At 40.7% G+C, this 26286-nt stretch overlaps 2 protein-coding genes across 2 annotated transcripts in view; both read right to left on the bottom strand.

Moving 5' to 3' along the window:
- LOC125892268 (polymeric immunoglobulin receptor-like) overlaps positions 1-16365 on the bottom strand; it is a 37176-nt gene extending 20811 nt beyond the window's left edge. Inside the window, exon 1 of the mRNA XM_049582184.1 lies at positions 15668-16365. The gene's annotated coding sequence lies outside the window, so the exon portion shown is untranslated. The remainder of the gene's footprint in view (positions 1-15667) is intronic.
- Positions 258-5509, bottom strand: LOC125892283 (galactose-specific lectin nattectin-like). The gene is made up of 7 exons (XM_049582225.1): positions 5445-5509; positions 5078-5140; positions 4790-4802; positions 1806-1906; positions 862-996; positions 567-684; positions 258-470 (listed from the first exon to the last, which is right to left on the bottom strand). The coding sequence occupies exons 2-7, from the start codon at positions 5138-5140 to the stop codon at positions 409-411; spliced, it is 492 nt and encodes a 163-aa protein (XP_049438182.1). The 5' UTR covers positions 5445-5509; the 3' UTR covers positions 258-408.
- Positions 16366-26286: the final 9921 nt, after the last annotated feature.

Genomic DNA, 26286 nt, shown 5'->3' with positions numbered 1-26286 from the left:
AGCTCTGCCTGCGCTGCATTCACGGTCCACAATAATGTCAGAATTTAGTGAGGGAACACGGAATGTTTGATTCATTTGAAAGGGGAAAAAAAGGTTTTCAGAATTGTATGTCATAATACTATACTCTGCCACTCCTACGACACTCCTCCACTGACTGAGCAGAAGGTGAACCGGTTGAATGATCAACTGATTTTTATTTTCAAAATGTCCACATGAAAATACTGATCTTTTATAAAGAGGTGAGACAGACTGCTGAACAGGATTTATCTGTTTATTGAATCAACTCATAAATCAGAAGTGTCAATATATCTTCTTGCAGTGATGTCATCGAGGCTTGACACTCTGGCAGAAGTGACATCATCAGTGGGGATATGACATCACCATGGCACATGGACATGGTGGGGATCTTCACAGCCGCCTTCCACAAACATAAGGTTTCTTTATGGTGCAAACATTGTCGTTAGGTTTACCTAGAATTTAAAAAGTTAAAAAAAGAAACAATTAGGGTTGCACAGAATGATAATTTTACTTACTGATTCATCTTATAACAGGTAATCAGTGCGTACCCCTGTAGTTCATCTCCATGCAGTGTTCCTTCCGGCGACCGTTGTTGGGCTCTCCTGGGCCCCACAGACCTTTAAAGTTTATGTACTTGTGACCATTACTCCACATCCACACACCCTCCTGAAATAAAGTTTTCAGGGTCAGTTCAGTCCAGTCACAAAAATTATATTATTCCATCATGTAGTCCAAATCACACGTCAGACTCTCATCAATGCAGCTACCACACTGAAAACAGAATCAGTATCAGGCTCACAGGGAACAGTTGCATCACATCATGTTTATTGTCAAATCACTCACCTTTGCCGTGTCATGGGCTCCAACCCAAGTTTGGTCATTTCTGTCAGTCACTCTGTTGATCAGGGCTTTGAGAAAGTCGTGCTCACCTAGGTTAGCAATCGAAGCCAAATTCCCACCGAGGGCAATGCAGGCACACTGATAAAAGAGACAAAGTGTGAAGTGAAAAAGATAAAGGGAGTGAGAGAAAATCACTCAGAGATGTAATGAGTTCAATGAGAAGAAGTGAATTAAGCTTCTTTTACTGAAAGATTCTTGTAAGAACACACTAATCAAAATGAGACCTATTATAATTATTTTTCATATTTTTTTTCACACATATATATATATATATATATATATACATATATATATATACATATATAGTTACAATGAAGGATGTTCATTATAAACATGGTCAACGTGTCAAATAAAGAGGTAAATGTATGTAAAAGTAATCCCAGTGAGCTGAAACCTCAGGCCCCAGATCGTTCTGAATACTGTTTCCAGCTGTTTTTTCTACTCTGTCTCGAATATGATGTCATAGCGTGTCAGCTAACCTACATCACTAAATGAAGCTACATGCTACCGTCACAGAACTTTTTAAACTTGGTTGCCAATGTTATAAATTTCATGTTCCTGTTGGAACAAACCCGGTCTTGATTAGAAGCTTTTACTGGTGATATTTCACCACGTCACAGACCCAGATGTTGTAATTCCAGGTTTGGCCACTATATAAAATTGGCTTCAAGCGCCGCTGCTGTTCCTGGGGGCTTGGTGAACACAGGTCCCAGCACAGACAGTATGAAGAAGATAAGGTGTTTTTTGACTATTAAGGCATGTGAACATGTTCTAGTAGAAACCTTAAAGAGAAGTATAAACCTAAAAACGAGCATAATGGGTCCCTTTTAAATCATATGTAATGAACACAGTTTGGCAGTTGTAACTCATATTATTCCATGAAGTACCTCTGCATCAGCCCAGTCCTTTGGAGCATGGTGGTACATGTAACAGTTATCTTTATACTGGGTCCAACCAGAAGGGCAGGTCTTACAGGGGTCACAGCAGTCTGAAACACAGTTGTAGATGATTAGAACAACAGTAACACAAAGACTGATTATTCTGGCCAGTATGATACAAGTGTGACAGAAGAAAAATATTCTTCATGTTTGCTTGTGACCATTTTCAAATGTTAAAGGATAGGTTTAGATTTATTCCGGTGACTGACAGGACGAAGATGTGGCGAACTGACATCGCTGAAGCCTCCAACTTTTTTTTTAGCTTAACCCATTTTTACAGTAAGGTCAAAATAGGAAAGGTTCACTAGCCAGTATGGACAAGTGATGACTAACTTTTCCAGTATGCATATAGCATGTGAATACTGTATTAAAATAGACTTTAAATATTCAAAAATATCTTCAAGGATGTCTTAACTGTCCATGTAAAGTATCAATAAACCGCAGCAGCATCTAGGTTAAGGTGAATACAAAAACACAAAAATGGCAAAGTGTCTTTTTATCACTTTAGTCAAAGAGGAGTTAGTGCCTTCAGCCCAGGAGAAGAGGTATCTACTGCGAATATGTGGAAGAACAGTTAACCACTTGATTTGGTTATCTTCCAAAGTTAAAAGTTCCCTCTGTGTGTTTTCCTGTTGAGCTGCAGTAGAGGAACAATAATACAGGGAGGGAGTTTTGTCCTAAAAAAGACTTTCACTTATAGGATAACTTTGGCATATTTCAACCTGGACCCTATTTCCCCATGTGACTTGGTGAAAAAAGACTGATTAAATTCAATCAAAAAGGCCTCATCCACATTGTTAAAATCACATAAATAATATTTGATCCTGTAGAAGCAAAAAAGTCAAGGTCTCGAGCCGTGCCAGAAAGCTCGCGACCTCGCTCTTCTCCTCTCAAACGGACTTTCTTTGTCTTCCATTAGATATCAAAAACTCAAATACTCAGAGGTCAAAAAATCACTGGAGACACGTAGAATCAGATGCAACTGAGCTTAATGTGCTCGCAGGCAACAAACACATCACAACTCAATGAGTCAAGCTCCGGAGCGAGACTGAAGTTTCTTTGTTTGCGCTCGCTCTTTTATCGTAGAATTTCTGCTGAGTCATCTCTTTTCCTTAAACTTTTCCACTGGGCGCTGATCATAAAGGTGTCACATTTCTGCTGAGTCTTAGTCCTTCCCACCATATCGGTGTCACATTTCTGCTGACTCAGCACTTTTTAGTCCTTCCCCCTCTAGTGGCAGGCCTTTTTGCCTTTGTTCAGACACGTCTGGACATGCCCAGACATGCCCAGGCATGTCCTAATGGTGTAATCTTTTTCTCCCGGCCTACTACTACTGTCTACTATCACACTTCCAGGCAATATATGGTATGGTATGTGTGTTTTCAATATATGAATATGCAAACTTGCGTAAAAGTGCTTTGCCATACATGGATACATAAAACATGGTTACATGAACTCCAACCTTAATCAACTTATGCAAAATGAAACATTTACCTGATTAGTGGTTAAATCTTACACTACAATCCATGATACTGAAAATCTTTCAGATAACACTGGAATACATTTTCTGTAAACTACTATGGTTATTATATTCTCTTTAAATCTCAATCATGTTTCCACTGTTGTTGGACAACAACAAGAGATATCTCATGATATTTCAGAACAAGATGTCCGCTCAATGAGGCAACAACAAACAGACCGGATCAAGTGAAAGGTAAAAAGACACTTCAGATGAGATATAACCACTTTTAATGGTCATAGTGTGACAGTGTTTAATTGCCCCATTTGCTTCCATTGCAGCCCATCCTGTAGCTGCCAGCTGCTGCCCGCTTGCTCAATACTGGACCAATTTCAAAACATTATGTTCACATCAGTCCAATTTACACAGGGAGACAGAGTGCAGGTTGAAAATATCAAACTTATCCTTTAAGAAGATACCAACTTGATTTGTCTGTCTCAGACTGCTGAAGCCTCAAATTAGCTTTGGATTAACTTTTGAACAAATCTTTGCACAGAGGGAGGACGGTGGATTTTGTTCCCCATCACGGACACTCAAAGTGCAGTAAGAAGGCATCTGTTAATGGCCACTATGAAAAGGAAGAATGATTACAGAAAGTAAAACCTGTTCAAGTGTTAATTGGGCACATGACTATTGTTTTAAGTAAGGATAGACCGATACATCGGCTGGCTGATATATCGGGCAGATATTTGAGTTTTTTACTTGTATCGGCATCGGCCGATATGCGCGTGGGTTCGCGGATTTATTTTTCCCTGGCACTTTTTTTCATTTGAAAGTATGTGGTTAAGTTGAACAAAGCTGTTGAATCCTACTGTGTACAGTAGTTGTTGTTTTATTTATGCTTCAGCTTAAATATTTGTTTATTTTATAAAGACATTACTGGAAGATTTAAGAGCACTGGACTCTTTTTTTTATTTGAATGTATAATAATAATAATAATAATAATAATAATAATAATATTCTCCCTGTTCTACCTCAACTTTCTATCTTGTTTTAGTATTTTTTACTGTTCAATAAATGTTTCTTATTTTAAACTTGAGACCTGCAATATTTGTTATCATTGTGTCATTTTTTTTTTTGATGTAAACTGAGGGAGCAAAAGCAGAATCGGCAGTCCATAATCGGTTATCGGCTAAGGGTGATGGAAAAAAATCAGTATCGGCAGCAGCCCTAAAAAATCCATATCGGTCTATCCCTAGTTTTAAGACAGAACCTGTGAACCTATCCTTTAAGTGAACAAGTGCTTGAAGACAGTGGAAGTTTATAGATATTATAAATCAATAAAGCTGTACTTGTCTGCTCAGGAAAGCAGCAATCTTAGAAGAAAAACATTTGAAAACTTATAATAGTTTGAACAGCAGTCACAAAGTGCCAGCTGCTGTATTATAACCATACAACTTTGAGAAGTACCAACCTTGACACTGCGCCTGTGAACGTAAAGAAAAGATCATTGGCACTGAACTCAACTGGAACTTGTCTCTTTTTTCTAACTTAAGACTTGAGCTTTATTGTGTATGTTATTGCTCAGTATCCATTACCTTACTCACTACATTTCATCACACTGTTAGTTAGTGTGAAGACAAAGTATGGAAATGACATATGTTGAAATCATGATGCTGGGCTCAGAGACACGCTACTAGTGTTTAAAGATCAGGTGTTATAACACAAACATCTTTCTGAAATGAATGTATATATTACTTACATTTCCAATCCACAGTCCACTGGTCAAACAGAGGACTGCAATCAAATGAAGACTTGATGCCATCTGTGGAAAGACACAGTATATTAATGAAACTGTATGCACCATAGATCAGTATATTAATTGTCTAACTGTTAACTTAAATTACAAAAATGAACTTTTGAAATATTATTTTTTACAGCATTTTTTATTTTTTTAGTGATATGGAAAAAGAAAGTGAGCACATTTTACAGGAACAGTAAACTGTAAAAAAGGGGATTTTCCGTTAAAGTGAAAATTAAATGTAATAATGAAAAGATAAAAAGTATTTTCTGTAGCTATGAATGAAAACAGCTGATGCAGTGATGACAGGCAGGAATGAGAGCCTTACCTTGTTGTGATGATCAGGTGAGGTTGCACTTGCAGCAGTAGCAGGTAGCAGGGTGTCTTTGAGAGGGAACGCCTCAGTTTATATATTTTCTCTGGTTGTTTTGACTCCAACACCTGCAATGTGTTTTTCTTTGATCTCAAGATAATGTTTAATTATTGTAATTGATGTTTAATTTATTGGCTCTGACTTGAAGAAAAACCAGAATGTTCTTCAAACAGTTACAAATTAGAAAATGGCACTCAAATGATATTTGACCCCAGGGAAGGGAGAGTCCAGGACGACATAACCACTGGTCAAAGTGAGTTGTGCAGGTGTGCTCCTATAAATACTTGGGCATACAAATAGACAATAAACTGCAATAGAGTGCCCACATTGAGTATCTGTGTGCAAAGCTGCCTCAGAGACATCCCTTTCTTCGTAGATTAATGCCCAGTTTAGACCAAAAATCCATGACGAGGTGAGCAGAAACAGGCAACTACTTGGGATGCGCCACTCTGCAACGTTCTACAAACCTCCCAGTTCACACCAATGCAACTAGATGAGATGGTGTATCATCTCTAGTCAACAACTCTCTGTACTTCCGTTCTGTTTTCCATAGGGGTGAGTTTGTGTACAAAAATCTCTAAACGTTTAGAGTGGGTCATTTTTTTTGTGTACACGTGTACACGAGTTTCACCGCTGGGTGGTGCTATTGCATTATACCAGTAAAGCCCCAGTTATCCGAATACCAACCGAACGGGCCATTTAACTGACGGTTACAGGCCGCCACACCGAAATATCGCCATTCCGACAGTCCGCCATCCCGAATTCTGGTCCCTGAGTCCTGATAGTAAGCTATGGTGAGCCTGTAAAAGCCGTATTTCCCATGCATGTCAGCGATTTTCACCAGGGACGCACCTGAGTAATTCAGGCTGACATTACCTCTTTTTCAACGAACTCCTCTGGTAATTTTAAGAAAAGGCATGGCATATAGGTCCACAGTAACTTATTATTATTATTATTATTATATTATTGGGTCTTATAAGAGTGGGCTACAATGAGTACCGGGCCATTAAATCACAGCATCCGTGGTGAGAGGATTGTGTGCGCTTTTACGCACGTGTGTCTGGGCGTCTGTCTGTCCGTCCGTCCGTCCGTCCGTCCCGTCGGGTCTCGACCTGACTGCAGTTCGTCCAGATGCCATCGAATGTGAGTATTTGCCCACTCAAGTCGGTTAAGACGACGAACTGCAGTTAGGTCGAGACCCCGATGAGGACAACGAGCATGCAGATGAGCTTCCCTGAGACGGTTTCTGACAGTTTGTGCAGAAATTCTTTGGTTATGCAAACCGATTGTTGCAGCAGCTGTCCGGGTGGCTGGTCTCAGACGATCTTGGAGGTGAACATGCTGCATGTGGAGGTCCTGGGCTGGTGTGGTTACACATGGTAATGTACTGCCAAATTGTCTGAAACGCCTTTGGAGATGGCTTATGGGCGAAATATGGAAAGAATACAATAAAGATTTGTAGAAAGAGAGAAGATTAAAATATTCGACTTCAAGAGGGCAGTGTGCAGACTCAGATTCTGTGTGAAATATGAACTCATCATTCAGATCTTGTTCAGCATACCAGCACTGTCAGCGAAAGTAAAATGGCACGTTATATTGTGGCGACCGGCACCTTTAAGTACACACCTCTCCTGCGTCACACACGCACACCCAATGGGATGGATGGCTGCTTAAAACAAGATGGCGCGAACTCACCGGGTGACTCAACGAGGAAGAGGCTCAGACCGTCCCAGTGTCCGCGTTTCAGTCTGTCAATCCCTGGCAGCGTGTAAAGTCCGCCATTTCTTTAGTCCGCCTGTTCACCCCATCCGGATTCACCCTTCCATCCCGCCGTTCCACCCATAACCCGCCCTTTCAACGCCTTGGACGACAATTCCCGGGAGCCTGCTGCCGTCTCCTCTGCATCGGAGCGCTGTCTGAAGGGGAGGTAACGCCGGTCTGGCTTTCATGTGCAAAGATGCCCTGACGAGTAGGAGGTCTCACTCGTGACACTTTTGGAGAGGCTCGTTTTGAATAAATATTGACTGACTGGGGAAGGGGTAAAAAGACTGAGAGAGTGACTCTGGGGTTTGAACTGTGCACGTTGTTATTATTGTTTGCATTGCTGTTGGTTGTTGTTTGCACTTGGGCTTTTGTATAATACACTGAGGGGGAGCTGAATTGTGTTGTGTTGTGTGTTTTGTGGCTTGCTGCTCATTTTTCTGGTGTACAATTGTTTGGTGAGGGAGTTGGAGGCTCTGCCAGCTCCTTTGCAGGGTTGCTGGTGTTCAATTAGAGATCATATTTTCTTTGTCAGAATGACCCTCTGACTGGCAACCCGGTATTAGGCCAACAACCGCTACAATATGTTGCAACTTCTTTACTTTCATTCTCATTCATTCATTTATTCTTTCCACGTTTTGGTTGGCTAGTTGGTTTGGTAGAGTTCAAGGGCAGTAAATACAATGTATTTGTAAAGTAATTTTGTCTGTGGTCCTGGTTGCTTGTTTCTCTCCCAAGATCTGGCAACACTGAACACAACACAGCATGGAGTGAGTAGCAAGAATGAGTGCGGATAGCGAGGAAATAGTCGAGTAGTAGTTTACTGTTCATGGCTAACAAGCAGAGCTGCTAACAGCAAGCACTGCAACTTACAAACAAACAACAAATCCACAGTCAGACACACAAGGCTGCTTCTAAACTGCTGAGTTAAAGTTCTAACTCACACAAACGGCTGATGCTGCAACGAGTGTGAACATTTTCATCATGTCTCATCAACAAAAATTAAACATATATTTCATCTTAGTTTTTATTATCAAGATCTGTTTTTAGCTTGACATCGTCTTGTTTTCATCATGGAAAAAAGGTTGTTCACGGAATTTTTTGTCATAGTTTTCATCAATGAAATTAACACTGCCTGGAAGCAGCAACAACAAAACTAGTCTTGCACAAGATATATGATATATACCGTAAGAAAATGGCAGCCAGTGGTGCAACTTTTTATTCAACACAGCCCGTTTCCTTAATGTTTAAACATCATTGGGTCATAATCAACATGAGTCAATACAGTATTAATCATTAGCACACTGGCATTATCATACTGAGCATTAACAGGAGGAAAAGACAGCTCTCTTGAACAAATCCCTCAGGGCTGTTGAATCAAGATGATTCAGTTTAACTTTGAACGAGAGGATGGGCATGAGTCAACAGGCCAGTGGCAGTTCTGTACTTAAAAGGAACTATGCCCATTTTAAAATTCATATGTTATTCCTATGGTCTAATGACTAAGTAGAATATATCAATATATTTTCAAACAAGATATAGATTCAGACAATGCCATTTAAATCGACATAGGGTCAAGTTGCATTACATAATGCCGTTCTTCCGAAAAGCCATGCTCGTGTGAATCTCTCCTCTGTCTGGGGCTTCCAAGAATATGGATGAATAATGATATAGCTAACTGGCAAAATGTGTTTCAACAGAATGTAAAAGCTGGTCAATTAGTTCACCTCACTGTTATGGATACATGCCGCACAGTGAAGAAAGAAAAACAAGTGCTGCACAATGATTTAGCCTTAGCTAGCTCATTAATGTTGTGTATTGTAAATTAAATGGGTTTTATGAATAGGTGATACTGTCTTTGCCAGTAACATGTTGGATTCATGTTAATGTGGATTGTCAGACACATTTTAATTTAAAAATAAAATAAAAACTAAAATTAAGGCCCTATCTATACACAAAGATATTTTTGTAAATTTATATTTTCCTCTATTTGGGCCTCTCGTCCACACGCAAAATGAGTTTTAGGTCCCTAAAACAAGAGATTCTTTAAAAAATGTCCTTTGAGGTAAAGATTTATCAAAACTCCGGTTACTCCATTTACCAATAAAAACATTTCATACACCAGACCTATATAACACTGACCTGCCGATTAGGGCTGTAGTCAACCAAGGGAAATCTTGGTCGACTAAAGTCGCACATAATCTTCAACTAATCGATTAGTCTTGGGAAAAAAAATCTGAACGTTATTTTTACTTCTGCGGTGGTGTGTCTGTCACTCTGCAGTTACACCTCCAAAACACTAGTCGGCGGTGGAGAGCTGTGTTAAGTGCTGTAAAGATTAGTTCAAATCAAACTTTTTTTATATAGTTGATTCAAAACACACATTAAACACACATTAAACATGGCTTAATGGAGACAATTTCAAACACAAGTACGCAGACTGGCTTCACTATAAATGGCAGCATTCACAGACAAACACTTGTCTTTATCTGGACACATTTCACATTTTAAATCCTGAAGTATAAATCCCCGAAGGATAAATCACACACATGACTTATAATGCTATTTTAGTGGAGGCTTTACTGTCTCCACAATTTATTGTTTCTTATCTGTGAAATACAAGTAAATACAAGTTTCGTTTCCACTGAGGGAAATGGTGTCAGTATACAGAAACAGACAGGAGGTCTGCGTCACCGCGACGCTGAGTGTGAGGGTGGGCGAGTTCAACTTTCTGTCAACAACGAGGGTGTTTTGAAAACACCCCCATTTTCACAGGTAACTTAGCCTGTCCCCCTGCCGCAGGAAATAATGGATTAATACTGGAAAGCTGTTGATGTAGCACTTTTCTTCTTATGAATGTAACACGGCGATTATTCATCTGAGAATTTGGTCGGAGGATAGCGACCAAATGATGGACTAGTCGACCAGGAGACTACAGCCCTACTGCCCATGAGCTTTTCAACTGCATTAGACCCATTTATGAGTCAGCTGTCTTTCTGTCAATGTTAGAGACTTCAGTCTGCATTTTGCACTCCATGAATGTGACTACATAAAATGCTCACAAAAACAGAGGTTTCATGTCATTTTTAACATGTAGGACTTTATGAGGGACAAATCTCAACTTGTATGAGGTTTTGAAAGATGAAGCTTAGATGGCTGTTTACTTGAGTGAGAGAAGAAAATTCAACAATCTGGGAGATTTGCCTCTGAAGCCTGTGTTGTATAAAAAAAGTACATAGCTACCAGCATCAGTATCACAAATTGAAAGAAGTTGAAGTTTCTATATAAAGAACAATATTGCAGTAATTCAATCTTTTTCACATTTTTAATACGTCTCTATTCTTGATTATGTTGTGTGTAAAACTGTGTTAAATATTGACCTCATAACTTAATTTAAGAGCATCTTCACTGCCACAGAGCTCAGGAAATACTGTTTTATTAACCTCCTTACATTGATGTCAAAGTATTGAGAGGATAAGAAGTGTGAGAGTGGCACTGTCTGTTCTGTCAGTACAGCCAAAACATCCAAATACCTTAACTCTGAACAAACGCCCCTGAGGGTTTACTTATGAAGACACTGTTTAACAGACATCCTGGTTGTGTAATCCCTCTGTCAGCCACGTCATGTATAAATCTTGTAATGATCAGTCATTATAGAAACGTGTTAATAAACACAGAGCTGTGGAGATCATGTCTGCTCAAAGTTAACGTGTCACTGGACAGAGAGCAAACAGACTGCTGCTTTATCTTGGCCTACTGTACACCTTCAACTGTGCACTGTATCAACCCAGTGACCGGAGTTAATGTCAAGCACTCTATGATTTTGCACGCTGTGGATACTTCACATTTCTATGTTATTATTTAGCGGATACATTGAAACTTTATAGTCAGGGTCAATTTCCCCAAAAAGTGAACCCCGAGGGCATTTCATCCTTGTGCATGTTTTCCAACACCATGCACAAGGATGGGTGCAAAATACCAGAGGGTTGATGTAGTCTCTGACAGATACCAAAAGCAGTCAGTTAAAGCAGGTACAAGGATCAAATGAAAATGGCGCCACCAACCAGTATGACGTAAAATTGAAAGTGAGTCAGTTGCTCTTCCAACAGACTGGTCCAATTTTATGGCACTTGAGGATAACAAAGCGGATCTTGCTCTCTTCCTCTCAAACCATCTGATTAAACACAGCCCAAAAGGGGAACCAGTGATTGTAGTGGCGGGGGGGTTTGCTGAAGCGACCACTGTCATGTCTTCAGATCCAAATCTCACAGTCTCCCCTCTACAGGCTGACCATGAGTAAGCGGATACTATGCTGACTTTGCACTGCATCCATGCTCACATGAAGACAATGGTTGTGTCAGCAAGAGACACTGATGTGCTTCTTCTACTTCTGGCACACTATGACAAAATGGGATGTATATCTCTATATGAAGGCTGGAACATCAAAAGCACCAAAGTATTTTCCATTGCATGAAATTCAGAAGTTGCTATCCCCTAATCAACTGGACACACTACTTGCCTTCCATGGGGCCACTGGCTGTGATGGTGTGTCTCAGTTCAGTGGCCACAGTAAGAAAAAAGCCTGGCGTGTGCTGTTTCAATATCATCACACAGACCTCCTTGGCCTTGGCAAGGGCCCTCTAACAGAGGACATAGAGAGATCAACTGAGGCATACATCTACAGGCTGTATGGTGTGCCTGAAGTGGACACTTGCAACAAAACAAGAGTGAAGTTGTTTGGTGCAGGCCGCACACAGGAGACTCTGCCACCATCCTCAGATGCAGCCAAATTCCACATCATGAGGGCACACTATCAGGCCTATGTTTGGAATCAAGCTCATGTGCCACACCCCAACCTCTCTCCAGTGAAATGGGACAGATGCTCTTGGATGGTCATTTAGTGCCTCAGCTATCCTCTCTACCGCCTATTCCAAAATTACTGAGATCACCTTCTGCGCTTGTATCAAGGGGTGCCTGAGTCGATGCTGCAGCTGCAGGAGAAGCGTAATGCGACTACATTTGTGAGCATGTGTGTGAGAGTCTGTGTGTGTGGTTAGGGTAGGGGTATGGGGCACCATTTTATCATAGTATAGCATATTGAAAATACAAAAATTAAAATATTCCAGTAAAAATCAGCAATTTGTTTGCCAAAAAAACACCTTTATGATTTTTACCTATATGAATTTTAAGCAGTTTTCCTACATTATATCATAAATTTGAATATGGAATTGAATTCCCCATATACGAAAACCCCCAAAAACATTTTGTGCTGTTTTTTTATCTGGTTTAAGTCAAAAGATAAGTCTTTAAATTAGATTTCAGCCGGGCGATGGCGGCCATATTGGATTTTTCAATTTTTCAGGCATTATGAGGCATTTTTGTGCTGGGCATAGAGCGGATTTGGATTCAGCACCACTGAAAATGTGCTTGAAAATAAGCACATTTTCTGAAATTCTGCCTTGTCCATTATGTTTCTACAACGCTGTAGTTAGGGCTGCTCGATTATGGAAAAAATCCTAATCACGATTATTTTGGTCAAAATTGAAATCACGATTATGCAAACGATTATGGGGCGTACGTGATGACTTATATTGTTTACATGACGGCATGTCATTTCTGTCTCTACTAGGGCTGCCACTAATGATTATTTTCATTGTCGACTAATCTGTCGATTATTTCTTCGATTAGTCGACTAATCATTTCATCAAAAAATGTGTTAAAATGTTGAAAAATGTCGGTCTGTCTCGCCCAAACCCCAAAATTACATCATCTAATGTCTAGTTTCATACTCACGCCAAAGGGTTTCAGTTCACTGTCACAGGAGAGTGTGTAAAGCTGCCAATATCTGATTGTAAAAAGCTACAGTAAGAGTATTTTGGGGTACTTTTATAGCACTTTTCTATGAAAAATGACTCAAACCGATTAGTCGACTACTAAAATAGTCACAGATTATTTTAATAGTCGATTGGTCATCGATTAGTCGACTAATCGTGGCAGCCCTAGTCTCTACATGGTCGCACGTTTACAATTCTCCTCTGCTCTCTGTATCGCACACGGCAGAGTTTGGCCCTGACGTGCACAGCCTTAGTTGTAGTTGACGTGTAGTAAGGTTAGCCCAAAATCATGTTTAGGGTTAATATAACCGCTTTTTGTGGCACTATCACGTCGCATTTGGTGGCTGTCACTAGAAACAAAGCGATGACTCACTAGAACACATCTATCAGCTGTGATAGCCAGTACACAGACACACAGACACAAAGACACACAGACACACAGACTCATGCAGACACACACACGCACAATGTGTTGGTTATTCAGTCACTACTAAATATGCATGTCACAGATTCCATAGATACACATTCCTGGGAGGTAGTCAACCTTATGTTAAAGCAACGCCTCAACCCAGCACTGACATCATGTTTTTCTGGGTGTTGTCAGGTCAGGTTTTCTCACAAGCTACATTATGCATACTACATATATTCGTTTCACCCAAATTTTTGCATTTTCTCCCTCCTTTGATATCTCTGAGTTACCTCACCTGAGCTTTCCTGGGACAAACAGCCTTTTACTGTGAATTAATTCAGACTTTTAAATAGATAGAATAAGAGTTCTCAATTTTAACCTGAGCCTGATGGGCCTGAAAAGCCCGACAGGTCGGACCAGGTTTGGGCCAAAAATGTAAGCTGATTGGCCGGGTCGGGAAGGGCTCGGGCTGTGGGGGGAAAAAAAACATTTTCTGTACCAGGCTGTTATCGTGGTTATTTCTGCGGTGAGGCTGGGCATTTTAACAAGGGGGTCTGTGGGGACTGACTCACTGTTAAAAACAAGTAGTCATTCAAGGACCTGCAGTTTTTGGCACGTTGGCACGCTTTGTGAAATAAAATTTTAAGTAAATGAAAACGGAATGCATTTACTTACTAACCCTTTTCAACCTTTATTTAATTGACTACAGTACAAAGATACGATATTTAATGTTTAATCTGATCAACTTTACTGTTTTCCAAAGTCATTCTGAATTTGATGCCTGCAGTTGGGTTGTATTAAAAATTAGGAAGTCTGTCACATGCAAGTATACAATAAATTAACATATTCTTTATTCAGAGGATAGTGAAGGCTTTCTTAATATTGCTATTGTAACAGAAAGATTAATTTATCAATTTAAAGGTATATTTATTTTTGTTCCATCCAATAATATTTTAACTTTGACACAATCCAAGAGAATCCTTTTATCAGGGACATTTTGGTCCCAGGGTCTCAGGTTAGGTCTTATACATAGTAATAATGGCTGGATGTAGATGTATGTATCAGTATAGAACATTTTTAGGTTCACATAAAGATAGGTTAGTGTTTGAGAATTTCTGCAGTTTCATTCTGAATTAACAATTGGTATTAACAGCAGCAATCTTGAATAATCTTCAAATAGCCCCCAAAAATCACACTTTGTGAATATCTAATAAATGATCTATTTGTATTTACACTAATGTGGTACTGGCAACTTACACTTTTCATGTTTTTATTTTTAAGAAAAGCACACCACCCTAACTATTTTATTTATCTTCCTATCATTTAGAAAAGCAGTTTTGATGTCAATGATATCATTTTAGTCTAAAATAAAGATGAAATGAACATATTATTAAAAATAAAAGGAAAAAACTCAATAGATACTCAACCTGCTTTGGGAAATAACATAGGCAAATATAAAGCAAACATTTTGCAAGGCTCTCTTCCTCCCTCTCTCCTTCTCAGTATGTGTGTGTCCATAGGCATAAACTGCCATTCAGGTCTTTAATAATTAAAGAAACAACTTTGTGGTACTGAAATCAAAACAAGCTTCAAAACTGTTGTGATAAAGTTGGTCTCCCTCTCAGGTTTAGTGTCAGCGTAGCATGGCGGGAAAAGTGCTTTCCCACACACACATTCAGCCTTGCAAATGTTAAGTAGTACGAGATTTAGGGATGCAAGATAATACCTGCACATCATCGGTATCAATATCAGCTTTAAAATTAACTATTAGAATCAGCCAGCATGCTTTTTCTTATTTGCACTATGAATAAATATTACATACAATAAGGCATTCTGTTTCAAGTCTCCATCTGCACCTTAAGAGTATGCATGCATAATGAGGTTAATTCCACTACAGAAGAGACTTGAAGATCATTAAAGGAAAAAAGTGGATAATATATTGATATCTGTTCAGCATATCAGATACTGGCAAAACATCCAATATCGTGAATCCCTAATAAGAGTCCACCACAGCTTCATGACACAAAATCCATTTGTCACAGCTAAATACTGCCCCACTGTGCATCTACTGCACATCAATAGAGGAGAAATCAGGCTTGACAGAAAACCCAATTAACACACACACAGTCACAAAACAAGCCTCATACAGCACAGTTAATTAGTGCAGGTCCTACCTTTAGATGAGCTTCTTTATTAATCTTCTGCCTGAATTGTGATGGACTCCTCAAAGGTCGTTGTATTTTCTTAAAAAAAAACCAATGCGGCGAATAAACCGCTGTCAGAGGTGTTAAGGAGGGACGCCATGTTATTCCTCCAACGCATCTGTTCAGAAGATGTCCCTTAAATTGCTCTCCATGGTTCAGGTTCTGTAGATAACGTGACTGTAACCCTGTTGCCAACTGGCGGCCAGAAAAAGGTAAACTGACCCGTCGCCATTTTGGTTGCAGTTGTCCTTGAATATTAACACCTTCGTCTTCTTGTCACTCTTGTGTTTGCTCTGTGCTCCGCTTTGCAGAGTAAAAAAATAATCCGCTTTGTCCTGAAAACAGTCTCCAGTGTTGGCGGTGAAACTTCATATTCCCCGATATTACCGTTATCTTCCTGCTGCTCACTGACAACCGTTTTCAAACAGCTAGCAGTTACCGTTGTAGCTAACTTAGCTGTGTTGCTTGTTAGCTCAATTAAGCTAGCAGGTGGTGCTAGCTTTGATATAAAATGGTATTATATGAGACAGAAGTTAAAAGTATAATACCACTGAAGGGGAAATGAAGTTGTCCGCAACATTTTAAGTAAATTCGCGCCGGTGTCAGTCAAGTGGACGGAAATAAAAACACTCACAGCTTTTCAATTAGGAGCTCAAACTGGCACGCACTTCTGCCCTTGTGATGACGTAACAGCTACGTCGCACGGAGGCCGCTCAGAGCGGAAGGAAAGCGGGAGGGGGCGGGGCGAGTATTTAAATAAAGCTAATCTACCTTGGGGTGCGTTCCAAATCGTATAATTTTTCTTTTTAATTTTAGTGGACACTGCAGCTGCCCTTAAAAAGTACTATAATAAATTTTAGTTGTTTACTATGAAGAGTAGCTTAGCTTGAGTATCATACAAAAATACCCCTTACTGAAAATACAAATTTGTGTTTGCCCCCCTCACACAAGAAGCTACGGAGACCGGGAGGTGACATGCATATGTTATTTTTTTTTAAAACGTACACGTGCTTTATAAAACGCGCACGCGATTTATTACTATTTCGCTGGCTATCAGCGCGTCATACTCCCACCAACTGCAGCAGGAGGACGGACATCAAGAGGACAGATACCATTAATTCATTGTGTAGTCCATTGTTTGACATGTTTGACATGTATGTTCTTATACTGTGGTTCTGGCAGAAGCATCTAGGTTTTGTAACCTGGATTTGAGTGTAGCTTTTCAGTATACAATTTTCAATTTTATTTATAAAGCCCAATATCACAAGTCACAATTTGCCTCACAGGGCTTTACAGCATACGACATCCCTCTGTCCTTAAGACCCTCACAGCTGATCAGGAAAAACTCCCCCAAAAAACCTTTAACGGGGTAAAAAATGGTAGAAACCTCAGGAAGAGCAACTGAGGAGGGATCCCTCTTCCAGGATGGACAGACGTGCAGTAGATGTCGTACAGAACAGATCAACATAATAAATTAACAGTAATCCATATGACACAATGAGACAGACAGAGAGAGAGAGAGAGAGAGAGAGAGACAGGAAAGACAGTAATGACAATAGCTTACAACAACATAAATAAAAGTAATAATGTTATAAATGTAATTCTGGCTATTGTGGTACAATATGTTGAAAAAAAACTTTCATATGACATATTGATGTTTCATTATTTCTTCACTCTTCCCTCATCATTCACATTAATCAGGTCCACCTGAGCATTTAAAACAAACACTTCCTTCTGCTCCATAGCTTTCCCTCTTCCAAATGGCCCAATATTGCACGCACAGCCTTTTAAACTATTGTTTTCATAAAAAAAATAAAAGTAATAACTCGTGCGTGCGTTTTAAAAAAAATAACATATGCATGTCACCTCCCGGTCTCCGTACGAAGCCCCACAAGGGTCAATCAATATAAAACTCCATGCCAGTCATCCCACGTCCCTAAAACACACAGCACTGCAAGTGAGTTAGGATAAACTTTGCTCACACTATAAGAATAACAGTGCACACACTACTTAGATGACAGCAAATGAGCCCACTGCACACACTACTGGTACACAATAACAAAATGCACAGCAATCAATAGCTGTGTCACAATTCAGGGCCTGCAGCCTTTGAAGGACGCAGTCTTCGCGGTTGACGTCGGTCACGTCCTTTGAAAAATGCATCAGCCAAAACCAAATGGTCTCTGAAATGGGACGGTCTGGTCTGTGGAGGAATTCCTGGTTGCATCACCAGTTGCTCTCGCCCCGACCCATTGGCGTTCCTGCTACTTAGCAACCAGCTGTGCTTGACAAAAGAAGAAGTAAGATATACAGTGGTGGAAAAAAGTTTTCGGACACCTCATGCATTTGTGAAATATTGCATTAAGAATCACTCTTAGGTCTTCAAGTGCAATTTCTTTTATTACAGTCACAGCCAAAATACTAAATAAATCCTAAAAAAGCCATTAAAAACTTAAAATTGATTGGTTCCATAAAAATACATAAGAAATTTTGAGTATTGGGTCATTTTGGTACCAGTGATGAAGGTCGTTCTTTTTATTAAAAGACACAATTTTTGTTGCCAAGCTTCGTGTCTACATAAAGCCAGCACATTTGAAAGTTCTTCAGACACAAAAATGGCTAAAACAAGGAACCTAACGCAGGAAACACGCCTGAAGATAAAGATTCTCAGCCAGGAAGGGTACAGCTGCCGCCAGATAGCCAGGAAGTGCAGATGCAGTCCTTCAGCAGTTGGATACACTCTGCAGAAATACAGACGAACCAACAGCTTGGAAGACAAACCAAGATCTGGGCGTCCAAGGGTTTCTTCAGCTAGAAATGACCGCATCCTGATCCGCATGTGCAGGCAAAACCGCCCAATGACATCACAGGAGCTTCAGCAGCAGTGGTCAAACCAAACTGGTGTCCAGTGTTCCACCCGCACTGTACGTGGCCGACTTTTACATCATGGCTTAAGGTCCTACAAGGCTATCAAGAAGCCCCTGATCAATGAGAGACAGAGGTTAGCCCGGCGTCGTTGGGCCCAGGCACACAAGAACTGGACAGCCAGGAATTGGAAGAAGATTTTGTGGTCAGATGAGTCCAGTTTCCAGCTTTATCTTCCTCCTACTAATGTGAGGGTACGCAGAAGGCCAGGCGAAGCATTATCTCCAGCATGTACAGTACCTACTGTCAAGCATGGTGGAGGCAGTATCATGGTTTGGGGATGCATGAGTGCTGCTGGTGTTGGTCATCTCACTGTCTGTGATGGCACATTGAACTCTACCAAGTATTGGACCATTCTCCAAACCCACATGCTCCCTTCTGCGCGTGCACTGTTCCGTCGAGGTAAAAACTGGATGTTTCAACAAGATAATGCCCCTTGCCACACATCCAAGGCCAGTAGAACTTGGCTGCAGGAGCACAGTATCCAGGTCTTAGAGTGGCCAGCTCAATCCCCGGACATGAGCCCCATTGAAAATCTGTGGTGGATTATCAAAAGGTCTGTTTCAAAGCATAAACCAAAGAATTTAGAAGAATTAAAAGCAGTAATTCAAGAAGAATGGGACAAGATTACCCCTCAACAGTGTGAAAGGCTCGTGGGGAACATGCCAGCCAGGATTAGAGCTCTACTACGTGCCAGTGGCAGGACTACTAAATATTAATTTGATGATGTGATGGTTTATTTATTTTTTGTTCAGTTTTGAACACATTCTCTGTTATTTGTTGACTTTGATACCGACAATGTTGAGAACTGACATATTGAAACTGTCAAGAATTTAGTTTTGTTAGTTTTTCTTGTAAACAATAAACAAAAAAATATAATTTGCATTTGTTTGTATCTGTCTAATGCAGCCACACCTTTTGAAACACAAAAAAGATTTTTCCACAAATATTTCATGATAATATTTGAGATTGTGTAAAATTTTAAGGGTGTCCGAAAACTTTTTTCCACCACTGTATATATTTTAGTTAATACTTGAGAAGATGATTCACCACCAGAGACACCATCATTCAGCGTTGCCAGGTGGGAAATGTGGGATTATCGTACCAGAGACTCAAAATTATCGTATTTTGAGGGAAATTATCGCACATCCGTCATAACCAAAATAACAATCCTACTGATGCGCTATAGGCAAATATAGTCACTCTTCTTCTTCCGTTTGGAATCTCATTCTCGCTCGACTTCCTGACGGGTCCTAGCATCTCGTGGGGCGGGTACAGCTGACCATTCAGCCAATCATGCTCATTGTTCAGAGACAAACATCACCCATATCTCACGCTAAGCAAAGTGCGATTGGCTGGAAACATGTCACATGGGAACAGATGCCTTCAGGGCTCACAAAAAAACTCTGGCATACTGATTACAACCACACATTCATGAAATGGTCAAATTATCGTACATTTGGCGTTTTTGGGATTATTGATCGTACATCATACAGAGGGCCAAAATGTCTTACAAATATGATAATTATCGTACACCTGGCAGCGCTGCTGTCATTTGATATATTTCAAGCTGTTTTTAGATTAACTTAATTAAAGCAACGCAATGGAGGATTGCGCTTTTTACCTCAGGGGGTCCCCCTACAGACAAAAAACGGTATTGTCTGTTACAACTGTCAAAAATCTTTCTGCATGTGCATTTGTTGACAAGCCAACGATACCAGTGAACTTCCTGAAGCTGGCCGTGTAATGGTAATGTCTTCAGAACAGGTAAAGTATCCTTATAGCATTTTGTACATACATGATTAGGCCGATTGCTTTATTTATTTATTCATTTTCGAAACTCAGAAATGAGTTGCTCTCTGCATGTCAGGGCTGACCTCCTCCTCACAGCACGTGCACACACACACACACACACACACACACACACACACACACAACAGAGTGAGGTCAGACAACAGCAGAGAGGCCACGGTGCAGATGAAGGGAATATAACTTCAAGATCAGTCTAGTTGACGACAGCTACACGTGTTACTGTGAGTAAGTGTGATAAAACCTCTGCCAGCCAAGCCAGTACTTTATCAGTACATGTGATCAGCATGTAGAAAGCCATATTTCAATCTGCTCTGTCCGCAGTCTCTCATTCACCGCTATTATGATTTACGATCGCGGTCGACACAAGCACATCGCGCTCACGGTGCTAACAGCAAAGTGTTAAAGACAAACTAAAGTGAAAGCTGTCTGTGTGTAGGCTAACACTTTATCTGAACATGCACCTGAGGCAGCGACCTGCAGACAGTGAGTGTCCTCAGTACCATCTGTCGGGCGTCCCTCCTCCTCTTTCAGCTCTCGCCAGAGTATGAAAGCCGGGCCAATATTAATCCTTGTTCGAGCTCTTGTTTTATCGCTCTCCCGTTTTCTTTTCTTTGTCTCCTCGGACAACACCTTCACCTTCTTCCTTTTCTTTGTCGCTTCAGCCATGACAACCATGGCTGTCTAACTTCGTTCACCTCGGTTCGGCTACGCTACTCTAAAGAGAGGAGGAGGATATGATGTGTGCCGTAAAACAGCCAAATTTTGTAGTCCTTTTTGTGTCCGGGTTCCTACCCGAACCCCGAAACTGCATAGTGCCAGCGCAAGTGAAACAGACGCTCTCAAGCAATGACGGAGGTTTCATCCAACCTATTGTGAGTTGATGTACCATCACAAGGATCTTGGATATATATTTTGAGGGCTCAAAAACTCCATTGTGTTGCTTTAAATTAGAATTGTTTAAGCTGTGTGATTTTAGCGAAAAGTAATGTGAACAATACTTAACTGTTAAGTCTGCACCGGTGTTTGAGTGGGTGGAACATGTCAGGTGGTATCCACGTGAATGCCAGAGCCAAAGGTTTCGAGCAGAACAATGCACTGGAACAAAATAATCAAAGTTATTCACTTCACCTGTCAGTGGTTTTAATGTTTTGGCTTATCTGTGTATATTTTGTCGAGCCGTGAGATTTACATTATTACATTCCCAGGTTTATGACAAAATCACTTGATGACATGTCGAGAGAGGAGAGGGAGAGACGCTGTGCTGCTGCCAGAGGAGCCGCGGAATGAGTTCCCTCTGAGCGCTTAGTTGCTTCAAGAGTCTGAGAAGTAAAACATTCAGGACACCACAGTTTATTCCACACTACTGAAGCTGCTCCTCTGTTTGGAACCAACGCAGAGTACGTAATAATTTCAGCCATGCTTGTTGCCGCCTGTAACTGTATGACCACAGTATGTCAACAAGAGGAGGAAATACAGTGAGTGCTGGACGAAGCAGTGAGTGACAGCAACTCTGCCCACATTTAAGAGTGCAGTTTGCTGTGGGAACACTAGGGTCTAGGTACCATGTCTGAAGGGTTACTGTTGGTTCCAAAGGTACCATACAGAGAGTGTTTGGTGGAAACTGGGCTTTAGGTTAGGTTGGAGTTAGACGTTAATATGTGATGGTTAGGGTCAGGGTAAGGGGCGAGGGAATACATTAGGTCAGTGAGGGTACAGTGCAGGCCAGGGCAAACGCTGACGACATTAACTCATTACTAACTGGCACAGGACAAAGAGACAAAGAGAGAGTGTCAGCACGTGTGTGTATGTCTCCACCTTTGGTTTGCACGTTGAGCTGCTGGAGCAGAGAATGAAAACAGGATCTTCAGAATTGCATCACTCACCACATCTGACGCTCCATGGACCGGAGTGGTGCCAACACAAGTCAGCCTCAGGGTCCACACACACACACACACACACACACACACTAGGAGGCTCTACACGAACCAACACTGCCCTCTAGTGGCTATAAGGTCACAAGGTCACTCTAAGTATCACAAACACTGAATTGAACATTTTTTAAATCTCCTCATCAAACTGACCACTTGGAGGTGCTCAAGCCATATTCTTTCAGACAAAGCCACACACACACACACACACACACACACACACACACACACACACACACACACACACACACACTTACTTAAAGCTGTGAGAGAAGGACATAAAGCAGACATGTTTCTGACAGTTCGACTCAAACAGCTGGATTTCCGCTCCATCCGAAAGGAATTTGCTTTTAATAGTTGGGGGGTGAATGAAACGTATTATCCCTTCATGCTGACATGTGATGTAGCCAAGTGTCTGTCTGATATCCTGAGTCACCGTGGTCCCATTTAACTCCAGCACCGTTTAAAGTGGAAACAGTGTCATGTGTTACTGTTTACACCACACTGACAGAGAGAAAGAGAGACAGAGAGAGAGAATGAAATAAAGAATTCATAAAAAGAGAGAGACATGGAGAAAGGTAAAATTTATGAAGGGAGAACGATTCAACACAGACTACATGAGTCTGACAGAAGGAAAAAATAGCTGTTTTCCTGGCAGTGCTTTCTAGAGAAAAACAAAGAGATGTCAAAGGTGGATTTAACCATCCTCCTCTCAGTACTCAGGATACGTCTCATCCTGCACATATATATAAATTAATTTTGTTCGCTCTTATAAATACTTGGGTCTTTATGTAGATGAGTACATGAATTTTGTTCAAGGCACAACAGTCCTTTCTGAATCGGCAGGTAGAGCACTAGGGGGAGTTATTGGCTAAATTAAGATACTCAAAGATATTGGTTTCCTTACATAGACCAAACTTTTTTCAGGCTTGTGTCTGTCCAGTCCTGGACTACAGGGCTGGGATCTGGGGTCATGGTGGTTATCCTAAGAGTGCAGCTGTACATAATCAGGCCATTCGATATTGTTTGAGTGTGCACAGATATATTCCAATGCTGGTGGTCACAGGGGATACGGGCTGGGAACCCAGTGAAGTCCGTTGGAAGGTTTGGGCTGCCAGATTATGGAATAGGTTACTCAATATGGATGATAATAGATTAGCAAAAAAAATATTCAAATGGGACATACAACGGAATGGACCTTGGATAATGGATACGTGTGATTTGTTTTGTAATAATGGATATGAACAAGTATTCCTCAGAACAGAGAAAACTGACATTGTGACTTTAAAGGAAAGGCTGCTTTATGAGGTTCAGCAACAGTGGGCAGATGAGATTTGGAGTAAACCAAAGCTACGTACCTACCGTGACATGAAATATGAGTACTTTATTGAAAACTATGCTCTGTATAACCTGTCAAAGAAACAAAGATCACTCTGTGCACAGATTAGAGCAGGCATATTGCCACTTCATATTGAAACTGGGAGGTATGTAGGGTTGGAAGAAGACAGTCCAATCTGCTCAATGTGTGACCTTAAAGAAGTAGAAAATGAGTATCATTTTGTCTTGTACTGTCCTTTTTATTGGAAGATCCGCGAAGAGTTGTTTAGTAATACAAAGATTAAGGTAGATTGGATAAATGCGGATGATTCACAACGACTGACTTGGCTGTTTGAAAAAGAAATATTTGGGCTGGCAAAGTATTTGGAGAAAGCTTGGGATATGAGAAAGGGAGCATTGTATCAGTAGATGTATAACTTTACTTTTGTACTGCTGTAAATTGGTTTTCTGTTGCTGTTGTTATCAAATCGGGTCTGTCCTTGGGACCAGATTAGATCCAGTGAGCGTGGTGACTGAAAGGAGGATGTTACAGATGCTTTTGACCATCATGGACACCCCCTCCCACCCACTACATGACACCCTGACCAGGCAGAGAAGCTCTTTGACCAACCGGTTTATCCTGCCTCGGTGTTCCACAGAGAGACACAGACGCTCCTTTTTGCCCACTGCCTTAAGACTTTACAACTCATCCATGTGCTGACCTCCCCCCTCTCCCTTTTCTGTTTCCTACGGACAGTCTGCACTTTGGTTTCTACTGCTTGCACCTTGTGTCACTGTGTTTTTGTTAGTATTTTTATAATATGACTTGTGTTTTTATTGTCTCTTGTTTTGTATTGTTTCTATTGGCTGCTGTGGCGCTGACATTTCTCCTCAAGGGGATTAATAAAGTACCTACCTACCTTGAGCAGCACAACTGGAAATTTAACTTATGTAATGAAATATGAAATGTATATTGTTATTTTGTTTTGCAAAGGTGTCATATAATCCCGTGGGGGATGGGCCACTAAGTGGCATGACACTAAAATAAAATCAAATCATTCATCATTCTTATATACTGTCCATAGTGTATACGGGATACATGTCAGGAGTGCCCTTGTTCAGATGAGGGTCCATTTTAATACCCAGAACACATTAAAGACAAATGTAGAAACCAAAAAGGAACAAGCAGCAACCTCAGAACCAATCACCTATCGGTCTGATGACAATAAGCCTCTGAGGGCAATGGACAATATTTTCAGGTCTGGTGTCCCCAGCAGATATAAGGATAAGGGTTAGATATCTGTGCCAAGACTTCCTTTTCTGTGTGTCGGGCATTATTTTAAGTCTGATTAGCAACTTTTTGTAGGTCCAGACGACATTTGGGCTAATCTCTATAAACAGATATCTGCATATGAATGCAGATTAAATTTTAAAAAAACTAATATAAAGCTAAATCATGGTCAGACATACACTATTCAAACTAAAAATGTAAACAAGCACTTCTGATACCAAAATCTTGTAATGTTAGCAACAGATTCATATTTAATAAGGATGCATCTATTGTGAAAGTGCGGGCCAGTGCTGATGCTGTTTATTTCCCCTTTTGTGCCAGGAAAACATCCTCATTATAAAAAAAATAATACTTCACTGCACTTCCTTTGAATAAGCACAAATTCAATTATATTTTTTAAAATATCCTTTTTTCACATGAAAAACATATTAAAAACTGCATCAAAGTCCTTTTCACTATGTATGATATATCATAACTCCCTGTCTAATATTTATTCTATACTGCGGTGAAAATATCAACAATTTATTCACACTTCTCACCAAAACCTACATTTTACAAGATGACATTAAACACCTCAAGAGTACGCTATAATTTACTTTGCCCAGTACTAATTTTTAAGGAGTACAGTATGAATGCATCATAACGTAACTTAGTGCGACCTCCACCTACCAACGCCAGCTGGTCAAGCACTGGGCTCCTGAGTGAAAGTCCATGGTTTGTTGGACCCATCCACCAACACCTCCCGCCCACTGTAAAGGGACTTTACAGATCTTTATACTACATTGTTACAGAGTTTCAAACTGACACCATCCAGCGCCTCATCATATTGCTGCAACAACCTCCATCTGGTTGTGTTATGAACCGACACTGCCCCCATGCATGTCATACTACTGCGATAGTGCCGTCTGGCCAAACAGCAGCGTATCATATCACTGCAAAAGGTTCCCATCAGCTGTGTCACAAACTGATGCCACCTAGCAGTGTATCATAACACCGTGAAAGCTTTTGGTGTTGGTGTCTGGTCACCAGTCACCATATTGCGGGCCAGATTTGGCCGACAGGCTGCAACCTGAATATCACTGTCCTACACGCGTGGCACACGGGAGTCAGTTGCAATCTGCAAATCATCGCTAGATGCCACTAAATCCTCCACACGAGACCTTTAACTCTGCTTTCATCTCTGGTTTGGTCTCCACCAGCACCTAAAACATCTTTAGCTGCGAGATGTTCCACCTCCTTCACCAGCTAGTGGCTAACTCTCTGTCTGCTGTTCTGTGCTTGGCATTTAGTTGCAGGAAGGTTGCACTCTACTGGAT

This window comes from Epinephelus fuscoguttatus, linkage group LG7 (genome assembly GCF_011397635.1).
Source record: "Epinephelus fuscoguttatus linkage group LG7, E.fuscoguttatus.final_Chr_v1".
Classification (NCBI taxonomy): domain Eukaryota; kingdom Metazoa; phylum Chordata; class Actinopteri; order Perciformes; family Serranidae; genus Epinephelus; species Epinephelus fuscoguttatus.
This window is presented reverse-complemented; position numbering and strand designations above follow the sequence as displayed.

What these genes read in the sequence shown, in the direction of transcription:
- LOC125892283 (XM_049582225.1), bottom strand. Translation starts at nt 5,140, where the DNA reads ATGGCATCAAGTCTTCATTTGATTGCAGTCCTCTGTTTGACCAGTGGA. An exon ending in GAGCCCATGACACGGCAAAG is followed by an intron (nt 685 to 861) that starts GTGAGTGATTTG and finishes ACTTTATTTCAG; the next exon opens with GAGGGTGTGTGGATGTGGAG. An exon ending in CATGGAGATGAACTACAGGG is followed by an intron (nt 471 to 566) that starts GTACGCACTGAT and finishes TTTAAATTCTAG; the next exon opens with GTAAACCTAACGACAATGTT.